The sequence below is a fragment of the Lacerta agilis genome, chromosome 4 (assembly GCF_009819535.1).
Source record: "Lacerta agilis isolate rLacAgi1 chromosome 4, rLacAgi1.pri, whole genome shotgun sequence".
NCBI classification, from domain to species: Eukaryota; Metazoa; Chordata; class Lepidosauria; order Squamata; family Lacertidae; genus Lacerta; species Lacerta agilis.
Window position 1 is genome coordinate 52,583,742 of NC_046315.1, and position 23,090 is coordinate 52,606,831.

Genomic DNA, 23,090 nt, shown 5'->3' on the forward strand with positions numbered 1-23,090 from the left:
ACTTTAGTGGCATCAAAAACCTTGGGGCATCCGGCTCCTCTGGCAGCCACAATGGATGGTTGGCAGGTGTCATTTACTTCAACTAATATGGAAGATTGGTCACAGACGTACCATTATACAGAACTTTGGAATGAAGAAACTAGGATTTTATATGGCTAGGAGGAAAGGATTCTAAACAAACAAATCTACTCCAAAGAAGCTTCATTTAAACGCAGAATGTGCAAGTTTATCCATATCAAGTACAGTTTTTAACTAAACATACAAAAATAAAGAACTTTGATCACTAGGAGTCTTTATTAATAGACAAACCATGTTATCCGGAGTTTTACCTTGAGAAACCAAGAAGTGGAAGACAAAAAACCAGCTTTCTAGGACAGTAGTTCAGGGTTTTGTTTCATTTAAAAAAAAAAACCGCATACAACCCTGAATTAAGTTATCAAAATAAAACTTCAAGAAACCCACAGAGATAAATTAAATACCTGGTATACTTATACAGAATTTTCACAGAATTAGAACAAATGGGGGTCATACAAAGTAAACAGGTCACTCCCCAGGAAGGGGAGGAAGTTTAAATAACATCCTAGAGAAGGTAATCCAAATGGGGTGGGTATTACTATTTACTTCCATTCTTGATATACAATAATGAAGTGAAATTACTTTTGTTTCCAACAGTGCCAACCTAAACACCACCAACATGAAGGTGCTTTACTTTGAAAAAAAATAATCAGGAGCTGGGGTGGCTTAAGTGCACCAATTATCTAAGTTATAAATAATTATATCTTAAGGAATTAGGCATCAAACTTTAGCAAAAACACCTTAAATACTAGCACTCTGAGCATTAAGTTTTAATCCGTTTTGAATAAAAAAAGCACAAAGCACAGGTTTTACTTAAGTTTTTGTTTCTTTGTAACAAAAATTCACACAAAGAAAAATCTTAGGCTCAAGTGGTCACCTGTATTCTAATGGTCTCAAATTTACAGTATGGAAGCCACATATCTGACAGCAAAGTTTTTTATTGACATATTTATAAAATCAGGAAGTGTTTTATCCCCATTAATTACTGATTAGTTCAAGCTGTGTTTTTCAGAAATTCATATCACCGCTCATTTTAACAGGTTACTTTGGGTGCTTATTTATCATATATCTGGTGTGTGTTTTTAAATCAGTAACCACTTTTAAGTTGTTTACAACATACAGTATGAGAGGCTAGTCTGTTACTGATATACGGGTTCTTATAACACCAGGTTGTTCAGATTCATCTGTTCTTTAAACACGCTAATATGGTAAGACATAGGTAGTGTCTCTCTGCAGCACCATAATACTGTCTACAAACAGCTTTTAAGCTGTGTTTTGCCTAATGTTTTATTTAGCCCCCTCCCACCACTTACTTTATTTAGCAAAATACCATTGAAGACAAAAGTTTGCCCCTTACAATGAGGCACATTTTGGCATATGTGCTAAATGCTGCTACATAGGCAGGCATGTGCAAGTCATATTATGAAAAGGAGAGCCTCCACATTTAACTTTTTCATAGAAAAATATAAATATATTCCCTGAATTAGAGGAAGAGAAGATTCAACATGTTGCTAGTATCACTAGCAAAGGGAAAGTGGGCTAGATTTTCCTGTCAAGGTTAAATTTCACAGTCATCATCATCTGCGTATCTTACAGTTCTCCTGCCCCCATTTCTAGTTCTAATTTTGGAACGTCGGTTCCCTCTTTTATACTTGGTATAATCCAATTCCTCAGAATCATTCTCTTCATTCACTTTTGGCCGTTTCCTTCTCTGTGGTATTTTGTAAGGTTCATAAAAGCCATCATTTAAAGTGTCATCTATTGAAATGGCTTTCCTTTTCCTCTTTTTTGTCTTTCTAGTTCTCCTGTCAATATTTTTTGAGTCTGTTTGAGATTCTGAAGCAGAAGAATAATTGGAACTGCCATCAGGTTCTGGTTTTGAGCTGCTTGAAGTTCCAGGGTTTTTTGACAAAGAACTTCTTTGTTTTCTCTCTCCTTTTCCAGTCTCTGTTGTACTCCTCACCTTTTTATCACTATCTTCTTTTTCCAATTCGGAAACATTATGGTTATCAGAAAGCAGTGGCTGGCTTGAATCTATGCTACTGGAGGATTCATCTTCAGAAAATTCTACTGCATTTTTTTTCCTTTTAGGGACTGTTTTGCGCACAGGTGTGAGAGATCGTCTCCTTGGGGCTCTGCTCTGTCTGCTCTTTCGTTCCACCACACTTTCTACTTCAGAGTCCAAATGTTCCTGTTCTGGTTCTCTGCTAGATTTTTTAGCTCTGTAAGAGGAGGTCTGAAACTGTTTCTGCTTGAGCTCACATTCCTTTAGTTCTGCTTCACTTTCAGAGGGTGAAGGTGCATCATCCATCATCATCTTTCTGGCTGCAGCAGAGGCATTGCGATGAGGCAATTTTCTGTACCTGCTTTTAGGGTATCTAACTTCTGAACTTGAGAACTCTTCCTTGGCATCACTAATTAGCTTGATTTTGCTTGCAGCCACAGTAGCACTACGGCGTGGGGTTTTCTTTCCATTAGGGGTTTTGTTATTGTTTGTTTCACTATTCAATTCTGCAGAATTTTTGCAATTCTTCCTGTTCCGGAGTACTACTGGACTTTGCCTTATCACTCGGGTTGATTCTACAAGAGAAAAGTTTTAAATTTCAAAATACTTTATTCCCAACAGAGATGAGTGCATTTAGACAAATGATATACTGAAGTAATAATTCAAAACCAAACTCTATTATATAGGATAACAGTACAACTGTGAAATTTAAGCACCATTAAAATATTTTTTAATAATGAAAGTTCTAAGCAGACTTTTAATGTTATAAACACTTCACACTGCCTAGGGCAGCAAGTACCCACCAATAATCCCATACACACTTCCCTAGGAGCAAGCAGCATGGAACGCAATGGAACTTACTTCTGAGTAGACATGCATAAGACTATACTGTTAGCATGGCAGGCATTTCTTTAACTTTCTAATTCTAATTCTTGATCATTCAGGATGAACTTGCAACACTTATTTCTTATTTTGACCAATAAGGAGACTCTCTTAATGTATTTCAGTACAACAGATCATTTCCATTATTTTCTATAAAGCCCAGTATTTCACCTAGCCATTTTCTTGGTTTGTTTTGCCTTCACTTCTATCAATACTGTAGGGTTCTACATACCCCAATAGTTTTATGTTAGACACTGTTTTTGTAATGCTGATACTGTTTTAAACAGACTTTATATATTTTAAACACAAGCCATTGCACTTTATTTCCAGCTAGTGCTTTAAGAGGTCCATTGGCTCCCAACAGCAGATAGATCTGTTAGGCTTACCAGTTCCCTCAGGCACTGATTTAGAAATATATTAGTACAAGAAACATTACCTTTTCTAACAGCTTCTCTCTTTCGTTTCTTTTTCTTGTGTTGCTCTGTTGTGGCATCACTACTATTGGAGCAGGATTCAATTTCCAAATCAGGAGGGCAACTGGAGTCCACTGTGGATTTATATTTGGGCTTTCTTGAAAGTTCCCTGGTTTCTGGCAGAGAGTCTGTTCCATCCTCTCTATGCTCTATATCAGATTTTGCAGTGGCTTTGCTGCAATTTTTGTCTTTCGATTTACTAAAAGAATCTACAGTCTTCCGAGAGTCATGCTTCTTCTTAACTTCCTCACTGTATTGGTCTAACTCAGAATCTAGTTCAGATTCATAACTGGCTACAGTACTATGCAAATATATAGAAGGTTTATCAAGACTTCTGCCCTTTGGCATTTGGTTTTTGGGGTTATTTTCTGAAACTTCCACCCTGGGTTTTATATTAGGGGATTCATTACAAGGAGTTCTATGTTTGCGCCCATGGGCTTTAACATGCCTGTTTCTTCTTAAAGCACTTTCAGAATCTGAACTATTTTCAGACTCACTATCATATCTCATAGCAGATACAGCTGACTCAGTCTGACGACACTTTCTTCTGCTATATCTCCCATTTTTTCCTTCAGACTGTTGGTCTCCATCCCCTGAACTGTTTAACTTCCTAGTTGTAGAAGCTGCATTGTGATGGTTCAGCTTTTCATCATTTTCAAAGCCTCTGGTTTCTGAGTTGGAGAGATTTTCCATATCATTTATGTTCCTCAGTTTATAAGCTGCCACAGTAGCACTTTTACGAGGCAATCTTCGGTAACCTTGATGGTTGCCATTTTGTATTTTATAAGCTCCCTCTTCTTGAGAATCACTTTCATGCCTCCTTTTCCTGGCAGAACGTCTGCACCCATTCTCTTGGATGACACATTCTATAAAGGCAAGCAAAGATGATTATATAAAAGCAGACCTGGCATGTATAGCACAATATTAAACATTAACAAAAGCTAGTTTCATTGAAAAAAGTGTACATTTACAGACTACTTATTAAAGCTAAGCAGCTAGCACATGCATATATCTGATGGTAAGATATAATCCACCTTTCATTAATCCACATCCACACAAACAAATCAGCCCCATGTTACACTCAAGTGTTCCACAAACTTTAGTGCTTGAGCTAACAAAGTGTTCTCAAAGGCTTATAAAGAACAGATTTGGGAGAGGAGTTTTCAGGGAGAAATAGAAGTTCCGTTTGTATTAGTAGGATGCCACAACTGGACAGCACCCCAGATATTTGACTTTTTGACTTATATATCCTAAGTTTAATATTACATAGCATGTACTTCTTCAAAACAAAATTCAGTTAAGCAAGGTCTTTTAAATCAATCATGCCTGCAATAGTTAGTGACTGGGAGTGACCAGGATAGCTATCTTGAGAACTGTTGTACTGCTTAAATCCCAGATTATGATCTAGATACATTTTATTCATCAAAATTCAATCTCTGCTGAATATTGGATAGTTACACTTAAGAGTGGCTACAAGGAAAAATCTTTTTAAATCTGAAATGTGCATTAAATCACATTTTATACATTTAAAATACATCACCTTTCCTGGTTTTTTTCCTTCTTTTTGTTGAGTTGCTGCTATCAGTTCCAGACTCTAAATCAGATGAGCACTTGGAGCTATCTTTGGGTAGTCTTGACATCTTAGAAGACCCTCTGCTCTCTGAAAAAGTGACACGCTCATCCTCTTTCCCTGACTCCAGTCCTTCATCCGAGTCACTTAATACCTTAGCTTTCCTGAAATGAGTTGATGCTCTTTTACAGGTTTGTTTTTCTAAACTATTGCATTTCTCTCGCTCAGAATCTGCCTCAGATATATTTCTGTTATTACTTCTGGATGCAGAAGGTAACTGGCAAGAAGCTTTTTGAATGCTCCCATCCTCTGACACAAGGCTTTTGGAGTCATCTTCTGAAAATTCAACAAGGGATTTTAATTTTGGAGATGCAGAGTGGGTAGCTCTTTGTGACTGCTTCTGGCCATTAACGTGACAACCCTTTAGTGTTTTTTGCATGCTATTTTCAGAATCTGAGCTCCCACTTTCAGATTCACTAGCATGCTTTTTTCGAACAGCAACAGCACCTGAACCAGCTTTGGAGGTTTTCCTTCGGTTAGATTCTTCTACTTCCTTGTCACTTTCAGACTGTATGGAACTTTCCTCAGAGTGATTTAGCAATACTTTTCTGGCTGCAGCAGAAGCATTGCGATGAGGCAGTTTTCTGTTTTTGCTTCCAATATCAACACTTTCTGAACTGGATAGCTCCTCTTCTACATCACTCATCAGTCTTAATTTATTAGCTGCTACAGTAGCACTTCTACGTGGAACTTTTCTGTGCCTTCCAGATCTGTTACACAAAGTCTCATACAGCTCTTTTGAATTATCCATTTCTCTTTCAGATACTCTTTTTCTGGTAGTTCTTTGGCTATTTCCATTCTCTTGATAAGCTAGACACAAAAATGAGGAGGTTTACTTATGTTGAACATTTAAAAATGTGCACAATTTGCCTGTCACCAAGCTCAGAACCATGCAAAGCTCTGGAACAATACACACAGGTCCCGCTTACTGAATGAAATGTGTTCCCTGGAAACTGTTCATTAGGTGAGCTTTTGTATAACAAGTACACAATTTCCATTATTTCCTGTAGAAATTGTATTTCTAATGCAGAATCTGTCCACGCCCTTTTCCCACTCCCTCCATGGTTTCTTCCTGAAATGGCTGCAGGCAATCATCCAAAGAAAGACAAAGTAAAAAGCTAATTTGACTGAACTTTCCTGCTTCCTGATTTGTCCAATCTTGTTCCATGCTCCATCTCTGCCTGAAAATGGCTGCCACTGACTAGCAAAGCAACCAAACAAACCAAGTAGTAAGGAAGCAGGCAATTTGGATAAGTGACTCTGTGGAGCACATAACAAGTTTGGGGCATATGAGCATGGGGATAGCGGAACCTGCATGTATTTCATGAAATTATATAGTGGAAATCTAATCCACTTTTGAAATAGATTTAAAATATCTCCACAATCACTCACAATACTATATAGCAAGAGAGACATTTGAGAAAATCATGGCACAATTGCATTTTAGTCTAGCATTTTCCCTACTCAATATTTAAATACATGCAAATCAAGATCAAAAAAAGCACACATTGTCACAAGCATCAAGTTGGTTTCTGGGCTTCAATTTAATTTTCAAGTGTAATTCAAAATACAGAATTTGTCATTTAAAGCCAGGTGTGGAAATCAGTTTTCCTCAAATTAATACAAACTTGCCCAAACATATGTCACATGTGACATCAGGTGTCGGGATACGTTGCACGGATCCGCCATAGGATCCACATTTATTTATTTGTTTAATGAGGTTTTCAGGAACTACTTTTGGTATTACTACGCGCAAAAGCGAAAGCGAAAGTAAGAATGAATAGTTTGGTTCACCAATGAGATTAATCCGCCTTTATTTTGTAGTTCCGGTCATGTTCAAAGTTGTTAATGAGCGTTAAACTTGCTTCCCGCCTTTTTGGAGGGCAGCAACAGTGATTTTATTGGTTGAGGCATTGATCATGATGTCACGTTTGTTCCTAAATAAAAGGCTGAGGCTCCCCGCTTAGGCACGTTCTTTTTGGTTAGTCGCACGTTCTCTTACTTTAAGTTCAGGGTTTAGTTTAAGGGTATTGGGAGCGGGCTGGATGGGTTGGATGGGTTTTTCCTTTAGTTAGAGTTAGATCGCGGAAGATCATTCGGTTTAGCTTTAGTTAGGTTTCTTTTAGGTTTAGCCTAGGGCTAGGCTCGCGGAAGATATTTTGGTTTTAGCATTATTTAGTTAGCCTCGCGGAAGATTGGGCGCGCAGGGACTTTGAGCTTAGGAGAACTTAGCTTAGGGGACGAGCCTACGCGGGTTCTGCCAAAGCCACTAAAGATATAACCGGTGTCTGTCTTTCTTTGGGGTAAAAGGGGGAGTAAAAGGTTTAAGGTAAAATTTTTAATTTCCTTGAGTTGATCTACTTATTCAGATTCAGGGTATCTTCTATTTCTCGAGGCAATATTTTGGTTAGAAGGCAATTAAGAACTCATGCACCTTCGGAGTCATCACCCGGCTTACTCAGTTTCCTTCGGATTGTGAGACTTGGCCGGCGCCCGTGCTCACAAGCACGTGGAACGCTGGCCGCTTTCCCCGCTACTGGTACCTCGTGCATGGGCAGTCCAAGTTTGTGCACGAGGAGCTCCAGCACCCAAACCCCGACAATCAGGCATGGAGCAGGTGAATGTGTGGCTGCTAAGTCAGGAAGTTAAAGTGTGCACCCAATTGTTCCTTGGCAAGTAGGGGTTGTTGACAGTGCCAGTCAACTGACTGGTGCCAACAGCATGCCTTTCAAAGGGATGTTTTCCCTCCACAGATGGTCTTTGCAAAGGAAAAGGTATTTTGGCAACACCGTCTGAATCCATACCATGCCTGAAAACAAACCCATCAAGGTGGCCTATGGAAGGTTAGGATCTGGGTCAAGGTTATTTCAAGGAATTCCCGCTGCTTGACTTCAAGATTTCAAGCCATCTGATGGGGATTGGGCTCTCAGCACTTCCACCATGGAGCTCTTTCCCCAGGCAGACCTGCCAGACTTACTTGCATTTTTAGAAAGCTAGTTCTAAATATTTTGCATAACCATTTGACTAGCACATATGTGCTATAGCCAATTGGCTAACGCAATAAACTTTGATTTGTTTTGGGATTTGACTAGCAACTGTATAGTACTGTGCACTATGGCATCTGCATTATCTACCAGGATTATTGCTTTTAATATTATTGTTTTGGATAGTTTACAAACATTGTTTATGTGCTGGCTTTATATATATATATATATTTGTTGCCATTAAGATACCTTGAGGATCTCAATTGGGCCAATCTAAATTAGATTTCAAAGTACAGTCATACCCCGGGTTGCGCATGCTCCGGGTTGCATACGTTCGGGTTAAGAACACCCGCAACCCGGAAGCATTTCTGGAGCGTGCGCGACCCCCGGATGCACAGAACGCTTCTGCGCACTTCACGCATGCGCAGAAGCACTCAAATCGGGCTGTTTTCAGGAGTTTTTCGTGTGTTCAGGATACGCACGCCTGCCGACCCGGAATGGATTGCGTGCGTAACCTGGGGTTCCACTGTAAATTCACAACTATATACTTGGGAATAATGGAAGCAATGACCCAACTTCTGCAATGAACATTAGCTGAATTACTCTTACCCATTTGCTTTTGCTGATATACTCTGTTTCTAGTAACTCTGAAATCATTTCTTTTCCTGCATATTCCATTATGTACTACAGGGGATGAGATTTCTGCAGAACTTTCTTTGCTTTCCTCTGAACTACTTGAAGATGAAGCAGTGGTTGAGTGGTCCAGCTCACTTTCTGGAAAGGTAAATAATTGTATGCTAGTAAGACTTCAAAACAGATTTCCCCTTTTCTTCAAAGATACTTTATTTTATTTTATTTCTTAATTATTTGTATACAGTCCTTCATTCGAAGATCACAGGGCAGTTTACAACACAAAAATAGAAAATAAGAACACAAAGAAATAAAAAACCAATAACCCCATGTCTATAAACACATTTTAAAGGCCATAGATTGTTTAATCAGTCAAAGTGCCTGGTTATAAAGAAAAGATTTTGCCTAGCATCTAAAGATATGTAATAAAGGCGGTAGACGAGCCCCGCTGGGGAGAGCATTCCACAAATGGGGAGCCACCACAGAAAAGGTCCGTTCTCGTTGCCACCCTCCAGACCTCTCATGGAGGGGGCACATGAAGAAAGGCCTCAGATGATGATCACAGGGTTCAGTTCTATTGTCTAGGAACTGCAGATACAACAATGTGTTCAAACTGTTCCATATTACTCTTGGTATTCTTAAGTCAATCAAATTCTATTTTCCCATTCTCAACATTCTAAAGCATCTCCCATCTGCTCAGCAAACATGGCCAAAAGCTTGTGTCAAAAGACAAAGTACATTAAGAAAAACAGCAGAAGTATACATTTAAGAAATGTGAAGCTGCACTTCCACTTTACAGTTCACAAAAAGATGTATAAAAAATTAAAGTTCAATATACCAAAGGTAAGAGTACCTGGAAAATGACAGAATACAAAGGGTGTATTTACAATTAGAGAGAAAAGTTTCTTTTAACCATTTCCCCACAAACTGATCACTCACCTGATGACAATGTAGAACTGTGTGCTACAGCTGTGCTCCTTGTTCGTGCATTTTTCCCAAATGATGAGGCAGAATCAGAAGATATGCCGGCAACACTGCGGCTGGAGTTCCCAGCATACATTTTATGGCTTGTAACACAGGACTTTCTGCTTGAGGTATTTTGGTTAGAAGAATCTTCTGGCTCAGACTGAATTTTACCCTGAGATTTGCACTGCTTCTGCTTTGCATTTCTTGACAAACAGGAGGAAAACAATATGCAGTCCATGAATATGGTTGCATTTTATAAAATTAATTTTTATTTCAATGGTACTTTTCCACTTGTTAAGGTGCTTCTAAGATTGTATTAAGTTAATTTTAATATGCAACACAATCAATGCAATGTACATGTTCATTTTATCATATTTAAACCTTTAAACCAGCTATAGCAGCACTGCTCTTTTGTCTTTTTTAGTATTAAATCCTTTAAATTCTGTTGGCATTTTATATTATTTTAATATGAAATTACCTTGAAAGCTCATTTTAGTAGAAATGTACCTCAACATAGTAGCAGTAAGTCCCTCAACATATCAAACATGTGAGAAGCACTATACACCAGAATCATAGCTGTCAACCTTCCCTTTTTTGCGGGAAATTCCCCTATCAGTACTATGGTCTATAGCAGTGGTGGCGAACCTTGGCACTCCAGATGTTTTGGGACTACAACTCCCATCATCTCTGACCACTGGTCCTGTTAGCTAGGGATGATGGGAGTTGTAGTTCCAAAACATCTGGAGTGCCAAGGTTCGCCACCACTGGTCTATAGTATAGTACTGATAGGGGAATTTCCCGCAAAAAGGGGAAGGTTGACAGCTATGACCAGAATCCAGAACAGATTTTGAAAGTATTCCGGGGGGGTGGTCAACTTCCATTGCACAACCTTTGAAAGTATCCAAAACCACATTGAAACTATGCTCCTTCCATCAGTCAAAAACCTTAAGTTAATCAGATGAACTGATTTACATTGTTTATCTTGCAGCACAAACCTATGCCTGTTTACTTCTCCTCTAAGGTAAGGGTGCATCACAAGACTGCAATCTTCGCATCTCAATCACATCCTCAAATAGCTGCCCTTAGGAATGCTCTACGAAGTATATTATTCATTTTGCTGATGAAGAACACCCTCAGATTGAAGAAGATTTACCTGAGTGTTTTGGTAGATTGCTGTAATTTACTTCGACTTTGCAGCTTCCTATTGTGCCTCTGACTTCTCCGCAATCTTTCATTGTATTTTTGTCCAGTTCTAAAGTCAGAGATAATTCTCCTCATTTTTTCTTCAAGCAGTGCAGATAATCTCAATGTCATACTATATATCTAGATTGCAGAAGAAATAGGTTAATTTTTTAATTTTAAAAAAAGTTTAAGACACTTGCATTTGGTGATCCAATTGTAAAAAAATTATTACTATTATTTTAAGAGTTTATAAACTGCTTAATATAAAATATTCAAGCAGTGAACAAAAATTATGAGAGATTTATGTACTAACTGTACTTTCTACTACACACAACACAGGACCATACACTTTAATAAAATCTAGTTTAATGAAATATGTTCATTTAGGCAGCAATCCTATGCAAGTTTACTTAGGAGTAAGAGTGCAGCCTTTAATTCAGAGACAGGCTTTGCAATTATATAACATATGATAGGGTGATCAGTTTCTTTTTGGAGACTTGCTTTCTTCCTTTCTTCCCCTTGATTTATCTAGTTAGGTAAATGGCACAGAAACATTACCTTGGATCTTTTGTTTGGAGTGTATGCTTTAGCATTGCTAAATACTAATCTAATATCTTTGCAAAGTTCCATTGGAGTGTCATAGTTCCCAGCTTCTAATGTCTCCTTCACAGTCCCAAAGTCCATCGGTGTGTCTATAATTTCCCGATAGTCCTAAATAAAGACATCCAAATAACTCCATTATTTAAGATGTGGGGAATGGGGTGAAGTTTCTTATACACAGATATGTAAACCTGAAATCCATTTAAAACAAAAAACAAACAAACAAAAAAACAGGAGCACACTTTGTGCTAAATGATCCCAGTGACTCTAACATACATTTTCCTAGGGACTGAAAAGAAACAACTATATTTGTCAAGTTTGGCCAACCATCTTGAACACAGATTTGGAAATTAATATTCCCTTTTAAAATATTTTAAGGATTTTTTTTTGCTTACATTTTACATTCATATCAACACAATAAAACATTATCTTTTGGAGGTTCTCAACCCCGGACTTCCCTCCTCCCCGGTTTTCCATCATTACCTCTTTTCTGCATCTTTATATCTTTATCTAATTTATTCATCTCCCTTATTACAAATTTTACCCTAATTATATCACCAGTGCTATTCTAGGCCTAAGACAAAAATAATGGACTAATTTTGTAGAATATCTGAAGGAGCATTGTAAACATTTAAAAACATTAGCAGGCCTAGACAGGCCTGGAAATTAATATTCCCAATGGATTGCATCACATTCAGTGTTGACCCCATAGATTTTGGTGGGTCCACTTTTGAGTATAAGGTTAAATCAGTCGTTATGCTTTTTCCTGTATAAACCTGCCTGCCTAACATGATTTTCAACAGAGATCCTCTCATATGTCTCAACACACATCTTGTTTGGAGCACAAAGAGGGACTTCCTATTGGCTGCACCCAAGGTATTAAGCTCCCTCCCTCTTGAGCTCATTCTAATGGCCTTCCACTAAAGTATTAAAAACTTCCTTTTCAGTAAGACTTTTGAGGTATGATTGTTTTAAATGAATTGTTTTAATGCTGTCTTGATGTAATTAGTTTTTTTAATTCTCTCTCAATTCATTTTGCTGGTTTAATTGTTTTAATTTTATTGTTAATTACATTGATATACTGAAAAAGCAGGATATATTTTAAATCAATAATCATCCAAAACTGACATTAATCATTATCCATGAAATACTCAAGGCCTTCCAGTACTCAGAACAAATATGATTATATTGGGATTTCAAGGCCTGCTTATATGTTGAACACAAATTCTATTTTACTTTATTGTCACTGTTAACATAATGCCAAATGGTAGTCACTATTCCCCTTGACTGATCTGGAATTGGCTAGGCAGGACCACCTTGTAGGTATCCTGCCACTTTAACAGTTAGAACCCTGGAAATAGTTATGCAACTATTTGACATTGGAGTGTGTGGGTTCTCTCATCCTAAGCTACTCAAGAAAACTCTTACCCATTTCTTTTCATAATAATAGGAAATAACACTGGATGCTGGAAATGCAATATGAAATGAACGTCAATGAATAACTTACAGGATATTGATCTAGGTCAACAGGTTGTCTAAATGGCTCAGAATCTTCACACTGGAAAATTAGATTAACAAGTTCCATACATTGCTTCTTCCAAGTGTTTTCATCATAGCTGAGTCTCCTCTTCAAGCCACGACTCTTTAAAACAGAAATACAGTATTTCTAAATGTAGAATGGAAGAATTGACTGCCAAACAACATTTAGCATTCATCTGTATAATGTCTTGGAGTATTATGGAAAAATCCTGCTACTATCTCAGATTGGGCAACGGTTGTTGTCAAGGTAAACAGACTTACTCTTCTCGAAGATGCTCTGGGAACATCGGTCTCTTCATCATCCTACAAAACAGACCAGAAATGTTCATCAAGAGCGTTCCTTCTAATACTGAGTCAGATGTTTTTTGCTCCTGTGCTTTTCTATCCAAAACTACTCACCATCAGACTCCGGAGGTTTCCAGAATATAAACAAATATTTACAAAACACCACCACCACCACCTAAGAGCGAACTCCCTCAAGGTATAAAGTCTTTGTGGGGGAAACCTAAGGCAAGGCAAGGGAGGCAGAAATCCCAATGACAACCCCATGACCACAGAATGTTAACTGATGGGGGTGGGAGGGCGGGACACAGCAGAGATATAAAAAAGGATAGAGAACCACATTGTTTAGATAGGACACTTTCAGGTTCATACTGAGAATTTATGTCCCCAGATACTGAGGTGAGAACTGCCCATACAATATTTTAATGTAGCTGGATTGGACACCAGCAGATCCACATACCCATTCCTTCCCATCCCACAAAAATGCTATCCAACTATTGTGGGGAAGCAGCTGAATAGAAGTAACTGGAATAGAACTCTATACAGCAATATTTTGTTTAAAAGCTCCACTCGAGGGTTTGGGGTCTTAAGTGGTCATTTAGAGAAAATGTGCCAGACACCATCCTGCTGTTCAATGGACTTACAAGTTTGAGCCTACTCTACTGTTATTAATAGGGCGAAGGGAAATGGAAGGGCTTATTAAAGTAGCACTGAAGTGGGAGGAGCTAGCAGTTATCTAGGCAGGGTAAAAATAAGGTTTTATTACCAGATAATCAGGATCAATGCTGTCCCCATTGTTAGTTGCAATGCACAACTCAAAAATATCTGTACAATCTGGATTCCTGGAAAATAAAAATGTGATGTTACAATAGGTTGTATCTTGTTCTGTTGCCTTCACTTGTGGAAATTTCTTTAATGCCCTTAGAGGCTTCTTGAATGAAAAGCAGGGTGATTTTAGCAGATTTCCCTTTCTGTGTGCAGTCCTCTGTACACACTCATGAATCTACTTCAGAGGGTTCAGGGACTCTTTGAAATAGTGTAGGAGGTGGCAAAGGACCTACAAAAGAATGGAATGTTGCTCAGTTACTGTGAAAGGGCCTTTTCTGGGTTCATGTTGTTCTAGGAGTCCTCACAGGAAAACCTCTGATTTATTTTAAATACTACTACTGTACTCCTTCACTCTCAGTCTTCTCAGTTTATGTTCTGGCCAAGCTCAAAAGACCTTTTCAGTTAATATACTACTAGAATTGGACCACAGCACCAGAAAAATAGGTACTATTATTTGTCTTATATTTGTGTTTCAGACCTGTGTAGCCCCAGTGAGCAAATGACTACAGGCTGCAGCATGGCATTGTGATGTTGTCTGTCAGAAAAGGCCCCTTCATAGTGACCAACCTTCCATTTTCATGGCAAACTAGCCACACAGCCACAGCTGGGACCTACCAGAGGAAGAAAGATGCCATAAAGAGAAAAGGCAATGGAAAGAGACTGACAAACGATGAAGCAATTAGCACACACAATAGACAGAGAAGGAGTGAACCCAGCTGGCAGGAAAATGAAGCTGAGAAGATGGCAAGAGAGAAAAGAGGAACATTCAAAATAATCAAAGAGGTTTCCTGATTGGGCTGCTTAAGCAACTTGAATCCAGAAATGGCTGTGTGGCTAATTCACCAGGAAAAGCGGAGAATTTGAAAAAAGCAAAGCAAAAATATAATTTGTTTCCCTTCCTCTTCTTGTTTACAGAAGCCTCCACTTGAGGCAAGAGCATCCTGTGAATACTGTATATATTCTGAACATTGACATGTAAACCATGGTCATAAGCAATGACCAGAAGTAAGACAATTCTGATTTCCTTTTAAGCAAGGAAAAACCAAAAATATTTCATCCTGAAATATTGCTTACCTAATGAATTCTAAGAGTTGATCTGTGATTTTCTGAGCAGATTTAGCAATAGTGCTGTTGGGCACATTGAAAGTCTGAGCATTGCTTTCAAGACATCTTACTTCCCAAATCAATGCAGAAAGCCTCCTATGTTTAATAGTAAACAAATTAGTTTTAATTAGGAGAAAAATATCATGCAACAACTAGATCTGGAAATGTTCAGTCACTAAAACTGGAAATGTTTAAGTGGAAAAAATATTGCTTTTCATTTATCATGGAGTTTTAACAAGCTAATGTCCTATTCTTGCTGAATCCAGACATACTCCATGTTCATGTGAGTAGTATAGTAGTTTCTTTAACAATGATCATTTCATGCAAAAGTGCACCAGTGTCATTCACACTTCACACTTTTAAACCTCCTGAAAGTATTATTTCCCATTTCCATCACCACCTACCCTGCACTTACTTTTATCAGTTACATGTAAAATATTATGTATCCACTATTTCTTGATAGTACAACAGTGACCCTATCTTCACTCAAGCCACCAGAAAATCCCTCCCATGTACAGCTTTTTTCTGTGTTAGAAAGGAAAGATCCAGTCAGTCAGGCATCTGTATTTAGGTAACCTGCTTCTTATGCAATCACAGCTTTGCATGGGTGGGTAGGGAATGAATGAATGAAGGGGAAACCCACTCTCCATGTATCCTCTTCCCCACCTATCCCACACAATTCTGTGACTGCAGGCTTACCTGGCTTTGGGAAGGCGGCGCAATGGTTCTCGTAGGGTCCTAGAGCCCTTGCATCATTTCCCAAAGGCCAGGGAAGCCATCCACCTTGCAGAGAGCCCTTTTCCAGGGCTTCCTGGCTTTACCTGTTTTTGTGCATGCACTTGGACCTCCAGAACCTAACCCTTGCATAAGAGGTGAACTACGTATATTATGCTAAATTCTAAATGCGTAGGTAACCAAAAGCTATTTAGAAATATTGAAAACTGTGGTATTGCAGCTAAACCAAAAGTATGACATATTTTAAGGGTGGTAAACATCCAATTCCTATTGAAGTTATAATGTTGCCTCATCTGAACTGTACCTCAGCAAAGGAGCGTGTCAAGGATTTCCAAAATATGCAATATTACATGTGGCTTAACTTTTCAGCAATTTTATAAGACATGCTATCAACCTTCTAGTGCAGTCTCAGACCAACCTGTAAAACCTGTTGACAAGTCTCGTTTTGATAGTCCAAAGGTCTGTTGGATAAGCTATTACTGTACTGTACTTTGGATACCTATTCAGATCAACTGGGCCAGCAAATGCTGCTGAAATATCTGTAATAAATACACAATAACAACAGTTGAAGCATCTAAATTAATGTATTCAATTTACATACTTCACAGATTTACATACGGTCTCTCAGAAATTAAAAACAGATTAAGCAACCTTTTAGAAAACTTGTCAGACTGGAACACGGTCTGAGTATTTGCAGTATGAATCCAAAGTTTTTAATCCACTACACAAACATAATGGGGAAAAGGTACCAGATTTCTAGATACATACCTAGTGTCAAAAGCTGATCAATTCCACGGATAATCCGTTCACATTCTTCACTCTGGGATTTCCCCTGCCATTCTCCCTTTTGAGGTTTGTATAATAATTTTGCCATCTCTTCAGCAGTCACAGAAACACTAGCTCCCAATTCCACAGGCTGATCAACTAGTTATTTTCAAGCAATACAGGAGACATTAGGGGAACAAAACAAAATGCAGTAAGTTTATTAAATCACACTTCTTATGATATAAATGTCCAACAGGTAGATTGGGCCTTCCTCATCCCTAAAAACAACTCAACAACTTTGACCTGAACCCCAAGAAAGGGGGTAGATCACTGCCAGTTTTAAACTCTGAGTAGATTGCAGACTGTTGGGAGTTGACCAACCCATAAACTTTTTAAGTCAGAGGTAGCCAGGCACTTGACAATAATGTAAGTTTGATTTTTGTTCACTGAATTTCCAGGTTCAGATCTATCAACATCAATTCCCTTAAAAGATGTGTCCAAATTAGATTTGGAGTTCTGTAAATATTTCAACGGGCCCTTTGTTTTAAGACTAGGTATAGATAGAGGCAACAGCTAAAATGTGAGCTGCCCACTTGCTTAAAGGGCAAGGCAACACATCAGTGTCCAATTATCTGTTACTTAGTTCAGTAAAATAAAGTAATACCAGGGCTTGGAAATGAGAAGCAGCTGGTAGCGCCAAAACTCTAGCTAGCCTATGTAAAATAAATCTGGCTATTGAAACAAAACCTGCTTAACTGCTAAATAATTGCAAAGCATAACTACTGGTGGAGATCCATCTTGAGCAAATATGGGATATGTTTGGATCCCATAGCCAATCTTTAGTTTAGAAAGGAAATCTTCCTGCCTGTAGATCAGGGGGATAAGCACACATGCTGACAAGTAGTGATGCTTCACAAAATCTACTAGCCAGATCTAGCGTCAATATACCTGTAAGCACAGCAAACTCATGCACACATTTGTTTTCAGGCTCATCGCTGCATAACTTTGTAGTTTACCCTCTCTCAGGGATGAAAAGGCACGCAAGTGTCTGGTGCGCCCATGAATCTCAATCACTGGTTTCTGAAAAACTAGCAATGCCCAACCCTCACATCTATCTTCCCCAAAGGGTAGTAGCAGAAGAACAAAAGCTCACAAGCCCACAATTATTTATTGACCTCCTAACCCATTTATTGTCTGTTTGTTCAACAAGAAAAAGTGACAACATCTGGTTTTTGTATACCATTGTCTGGAATAGGCTCCATGTCCCATGGGCTAAGTCTTTCAGTTTCACCATTGTCCCATCTATTTAAAAAATAAGCAAAATATAAAATAAAATTTAAAGATATGTAAAGGTATTTTCAAACAGAAAATAATCCCCATTATGATCAGACTTATTGTTATATTTTAAGGTAAAAGATTTTAGGAAACTTGCTCATGGTGAAAGAATTACAGAAAAGGAACGAAATATATTTAAAATTCCCTGTTTATGTTGCTCCGCAGCCTCCCACCCTTAAGTTCATAGAGTCACAATCCTTTTCTCTTACACGATCTGTACAAACATCAGTGCAGATGCACTGGTGGAGCTCTGCTGATATACCTGCACAGCCCCAATCTCCAAGTCCTTCTCCCTCTTAATAAGTGACAGTGACACCGCTGCTGGGAAGCTGGCGTTGTGGCCTGCCTCTGCATCTACGTTCTTGCTCAATGCAAAAGCCAAAGAAGAAAAGGAAAAGGTACACTTAAGAGTTCATTTTCCTCCTCCTCTTTAGGTTCATTATAAATATCGACATGCCTTCGAAAGATTACTAACAGCAGTTAAGGTAGAAATGCTCTTTTGCTTTTAAGGCAACCTTCAATATCAAACTCAAGTAGCCATGCTAAAAACACATACTTAACACTGTAACACTGAAAAGGGCTGTCAGGGTATTGTGGCTGATAAGGCTCTTGGCTCAGGACTGTTCCAAACCACCAAGCATCATCAATAATTGAACGAAAGCGATCATCTGTAGGGAAGACATGAGATGCTATATAATTCTTCCGCATTAACTTTTTTAAAAACTAGTCTAGGATTGCACATGCCACATGTGACTATTTAAATACTGTGTTTCATTCACTATACAAATGGTCAATCACAACACAATAAGACAGTCACATGATCCAACACAGGTTTAATCTGTAGACTATCAAAATGTTATCTATAACAGTTCTTGAATTCAAACACAACTGTAAAGTTTGAAAAATCATTGATCCTGTAACATTCAAATTTGATTCCTAGCACTTATAAAGAAATAACTTGCCATCACAACAACAAACCACCCCATGAATCAGATAGCGAATAATTCTAAATTGTCTTTCATTTTTTCCTAGTTTCAACGCTTGATGGCACATGGGTACGGCAGTATTACAAAAACAGACTTACTAGGTTGCCAGTTTCTTTGTCGTGCTTCTTCATGGAACTGACTTAACACAAGGAAGTCAATAACATCTGGCATATCATGGTATCTAGGAGAAAAAAATTAAAACTTAGTCTTCAAATGTACGTATACAGATTGTCTGCATTATGCATTTTTTAAAAAACAGGAAAAAATACATACTTGAGGGAAAATGATTTGTCTAGAAGCTGTCCTGTAATATGATCCATAAGGGTAAGCTTAAGGCAGCATAGTGTAGGAGGCCCAACTTCATAATGTATTCCAACAATTTTTACCAATTCTTGTTCCTAACAGATGGACATTTAATAAAGAATCCCATTAATAATAATGCAATTATTCACAATATATGAAGTGTGCATAGAAACAAGACAGTTCATAACCTTACAAAACAAACAAACCCAAAGTTTAGATTTTTTATAGGTATATGTTACTAGATTTCCCACTAGGCAACTTATTTCTGAGCCAGAATTCAAAACTCAAATCATAGGAACCGAGTCATACCATCTAAGCTCAGTACTATCTACAAGGACTGGCAGTGGCTCTCTAGGATTCTCTCCCAGCCCTACGTGAAGATCTCAGGGTCTGAAACTGACCTTCTTCATGAAAAGCAGGTGCTCCACTTAGCTATGGCCCTTCCCCAATCCTAGAAGCAAAACACTATGTAACCTGTACTCATTTCCAGGTGCTTAAGCTTCGTAAGTACCAATCCTTTGCTACATTGGCCATTTCAAATCACAGGCATAATTCTGTTTCTATAAATGAACAGATTAAGATAAATGTATTTCAGGGGGAAATGGAAGGCAGAGATGATATTGTGGGGTGTAAACAGAGAAGTCAAAACACAACATTGCTAGAGTGGACATGAAGGTGTCTCAGTCCTCCAGCCTTAACTTCCTGTTTACCTGGACTGAGACAACTTCCTCTATGTAACTGGAGATGGGTGTGGTTTCACCTGGGGAGGTTTACACAAAACCACAGGAACCAGACCCCATCTTTGTCTCTTTGGATTCGCTTCTCCAAGGAAGAGCATCTCAGGGGCAGAATGCCTAGTGAAGTCTGCTTCTTTATGGAGTTAGCTTCTACATGTACAGTGGTGCCCCGCTAGACGAATGCCTTGCTAGACGAAGGCATTCGTCTAGCGCAGTGATGGCGAACCCGTGGCACGCGTGCCACAGCTGGCACGCAGAGCTCTCTCTGCTGGCACGCCAGGGGCGGGGAAATGGCGCCGCCGCGCTGCTCTGCTCATGCGTCCTGCCAGCGCAGGCGCAGCAGCGGACAGCAGCAATTTCCCTCCTTGGCGCCTGTGGTGTTTGGCTGCTGCTGCTGCGGAGGATTCGACGCGAGGCAACGACGACGGCGAGGTAACAGCAGCGGCGGGCTGGGCCAGGGGCGGCGGGTGAGGGGGAAGCCCTCCTTTTGAGCGCTGCGAGCGGGGGGGGGAGCCGTGCGGCCCCGCCGGCGATGCCATCCCTAAGTAAAACGGCAGTGCTATGTATGTTCGGGTGGAAGGAAGGATGGAAGGAGGCAAATGTGGAGCTCTTTACTTAAACATGTGCACACAGGGTTGGTGCATTGGAGGAGTAGGCGGCCACCTCCCCTTCCATCCGAGCGGTGTTTGGGATGGCGCGAAGAAAAGTCTCGCTAAGACCCAAGCCGCCAAGGGGAGCGCGCCCCCGCGCAGGGGTAGGCGGAGCTGCGCCAGAGCTGAGCGGCGTTTGCTTCCCGCCTCGCACTGCCGGGTGGGCTTTTCTTCCCAACCGCCTTCACAGTCCGGGAGGCGCCGTTGCTGTGGTGGCGGCTCTCACATGTCTTTAGCTACCTCCTCCGACTGCCCGAGCGCTCTCCGGTAAGGAGGAAGTCAAACCTCGAAGAAAGGGCAGGAGCTGCATTTGGGAAGGTTTGGGATGCAACCGCTATGGTTCCTCCCTTTGCCCAGTTTTTGCAAAACAAAAACAAAACCCCTACACATAATAAATAAAAAAACCCACTGGCCCTTTCCTGCGTTCCGTTTTCTGGGAACGGTCTGTCTCCTCCCTCTGCAAAGTTGTATGCAGATGCGGAGAGGAGGGCGGCGAATAACACCGGAGTTCATGCAGGGAGAACTAACTCTCAAAAGTCTTTCTCTCTCTTCTCTTCCCTTCCTCCCCCCCCCTCTACTTCCTTAAAGGTAAATTACATGCATCAAGGCAGCTTTGCCTGTATCACATTCCGCGGATTGATTGCTTATGTATTTACACACACCAGCACAGTCGTGGGCGAAATTTTATTCAGTGTACCCAAAATAAAATAACTCTTTGAACCTGCTGCCCATAACCTTCTATCGATCTGGCTATGAATAATAGGTTGAGAAAGATTCAAAGAACAAATGAAGGGTTGTACTGGTATGTATATTATTTCCTCAGAGCAACCCCAGTGAAATAAGTGAACTTAAGGCCATTTAATTGCAGTGTTGGCACTTTGAAATAAAAAAGTTGGTTTTCCACTGCAGTTTGGGCACTCGGGCTCAAAAAGGTTCGCCATCACTGGTCTAGCGGATGGCTGCCCCGCTAGACGAAAAAGTCTATGGGGCTGCCTCGCAAGACGAAAATTTTTTGTCTTTTTTTCCGTTTTGCGGAGCGCGGCTGTCATTGCCACTCCGCAAGACGAAAAACCCGCTAGACGAAATTTTTCGCAGAACGAATTATTTTCGTCTAGCTGGGCACCACTGTAAATACATTTATCTAAGCCTGCCTGCCTCTCTGAGCCTGTACTGTAACTCAGGATGCCTGTAAGTAAACTCTTTTGTATCTCATAAACAGTACTGTGTTGTGTCTTTACTTTTAAGAGGGAAGAAGGGGAATATACCAGGAATATATACTTGTTCTAGAGGCTTTAGCAAGCCTATGCAACTGTTTTCTGCTGTGTTTTAAAAGGGAATGTAACTCTGCTAAGTTTGGAGCTTGTTAATACAAGCTGGGATGAGATATGTAAGTTAATATATACTCATCCACACTCCTAAGCATTCCCACAGATATTAAATCCAAAGGTGCAGCAGGTGTTTTCCACTTATGGAAGGACTATTTTACACCTTGCAGTGGAACACCGCCATTTCCTTTCTGCTTGTGGTTCTTTGGATCCTAATCAAACTTTCCCTATATTGATTTAAAAATATACATTATCACCTCCCTTGATCCATCTGGTTGCCCTTTTCTGGGCCTTTTCTAGCTCTACATTGTCTTTTTTTAAGTGAGGTGACCAAAACTGTAAACAATATTCAATGTGCAGTCACACCATAAATTTGTGTAACCGTGTTACCGAGTGGCCCTTTGCCAAAAGGGCTACCTATTTGAAGATGTATAGTGCAACCTATGCATGAGTACTCAAATGTAAGTCCGACAGAGTTCAGTGGGGCTTACTTCTAGGTAAAGCAGATCTGAAATGCCTTTTCATTTTGCTGTGAAATTGGACTGACTCTGTCTCAGACAGGAAGGACTATAAAGGATTTCAGGTTCCAGCTGAGGCTTCCTCAAGCAACAAGGTCTTCCTGAGCTATAAACTAAAAAGCCCCAAACATTCTAACCTTTACTAAGAAGGGAGCTACTCCACCCTTTCATAAATTGGGTTGCCCTTTTTCTGAAACATTTCCGGCTCTACATCATGTATGAAGTTCACTAGGTTCACATCTGCCTCATCCTTGCCTACTTTACTGGATCCTTTAAGGGACCAATGAGAAGAAGTGTAAAGTACTTTGTAGTATGCAAACACTCATACTGAACCAGTCTTACCCTAAGAACCATTTTTCTCCATGGTTCCTTCTGAGGATTGAGTTCACAAATATTGCTTTTCCTCACTGCTTCAATGTAGGCTTCATGGCCTTGTCGAAAATATATTGCCTAACAAAAATGATTTTTTTAAATCAGTGAATGAAATTCAAAATTAATTTAACTGAGAAACATTTTCTCTATTTACTTGCAAGGCTAGCTACATTAACAGGGGGTT

At 39.5% G+C, this 23,090-nt stretch overlaps 1 protein-coding gene across 4 annotated transcripts in view; it reads right to left on the bottom strand.

The window, feature by feature from the left end:
- Positions 1–200: 200 nt before the first annotated feature.
- BRWD1 (bromodomain and WD repeat domain containing 1) overlaps positions 201–23,090 on the bottom strand; it is a 46,899-nt gene continuing 24,009 nt past the window's right edge. For 2 of the 4 annotated variants that reach the window (XM_033147035.1, XM_033147038.1), the window contains 18 exons: positions 22,877–22,984; positions 19,275–19,399; positions 19,100–19,182; positions 18,572–18,683; positions 17,921–17,982; positions 16,684–16,839; positions 16,334–16,454; positions 15,151–15,276; positions 14,015–14,090; positions 13,228–13,269; positions 12,935–13,069; positions 11,386–11,538; positions 10,799–10,968; positions 9,619–9,848; positions 8,659–8,823; positions 4,976–5,875; positions 3,399–4,301; positions 201–2,655 (listed from right to left, as the gene is read on the bottom strand). In XM_033147035.1, coding sequence (XP_033002926.1) covers positions 1,634–2,655; positions 3,399–4,301; positions 4,976–5,875; positions 8,659–8,823; positions 9,619–9,848; positions 10,799–10,968; positions 11,386–11,538; positions 12,935–13,069; positions 13,228–13,269; positions 14,015–14,090; positions 15,151–15,276; positions 16,334–16,454; positions 16,684–16,839; positions 17,921–17,982; positions 18,572–18,683; positions 19,100–19,182; positions 19,275–19,399; positions 22,877–22,984 — 4,689 coding nt within the window. In that variant the 3' untranslated portion in view covers positions 201–1,633. The remainder of the gene's footprint in view (positions 2,656–3,398; positions 4,302–4,975; positions 5,876–8,658; positions 8,824–9,618; positions 9,849–10,798; positions 10,969–11,385; positions 11,539–12,934; positions 13,070–13,227; positions 13,270–14,014; positions 14,091–15,150; positions 15,277–16,333; positions 16,455–16,683; positions 16,840–17,920; positions 17,983–18,571; positions 18,684–19,099; positions 19,183–19,274; positions 19,400–22,876; positions 22,985–23,090) is intronic. The other 2 variants (XM_033147036.1, XM_033147037.1) reach the window with 2 other exon arrangements.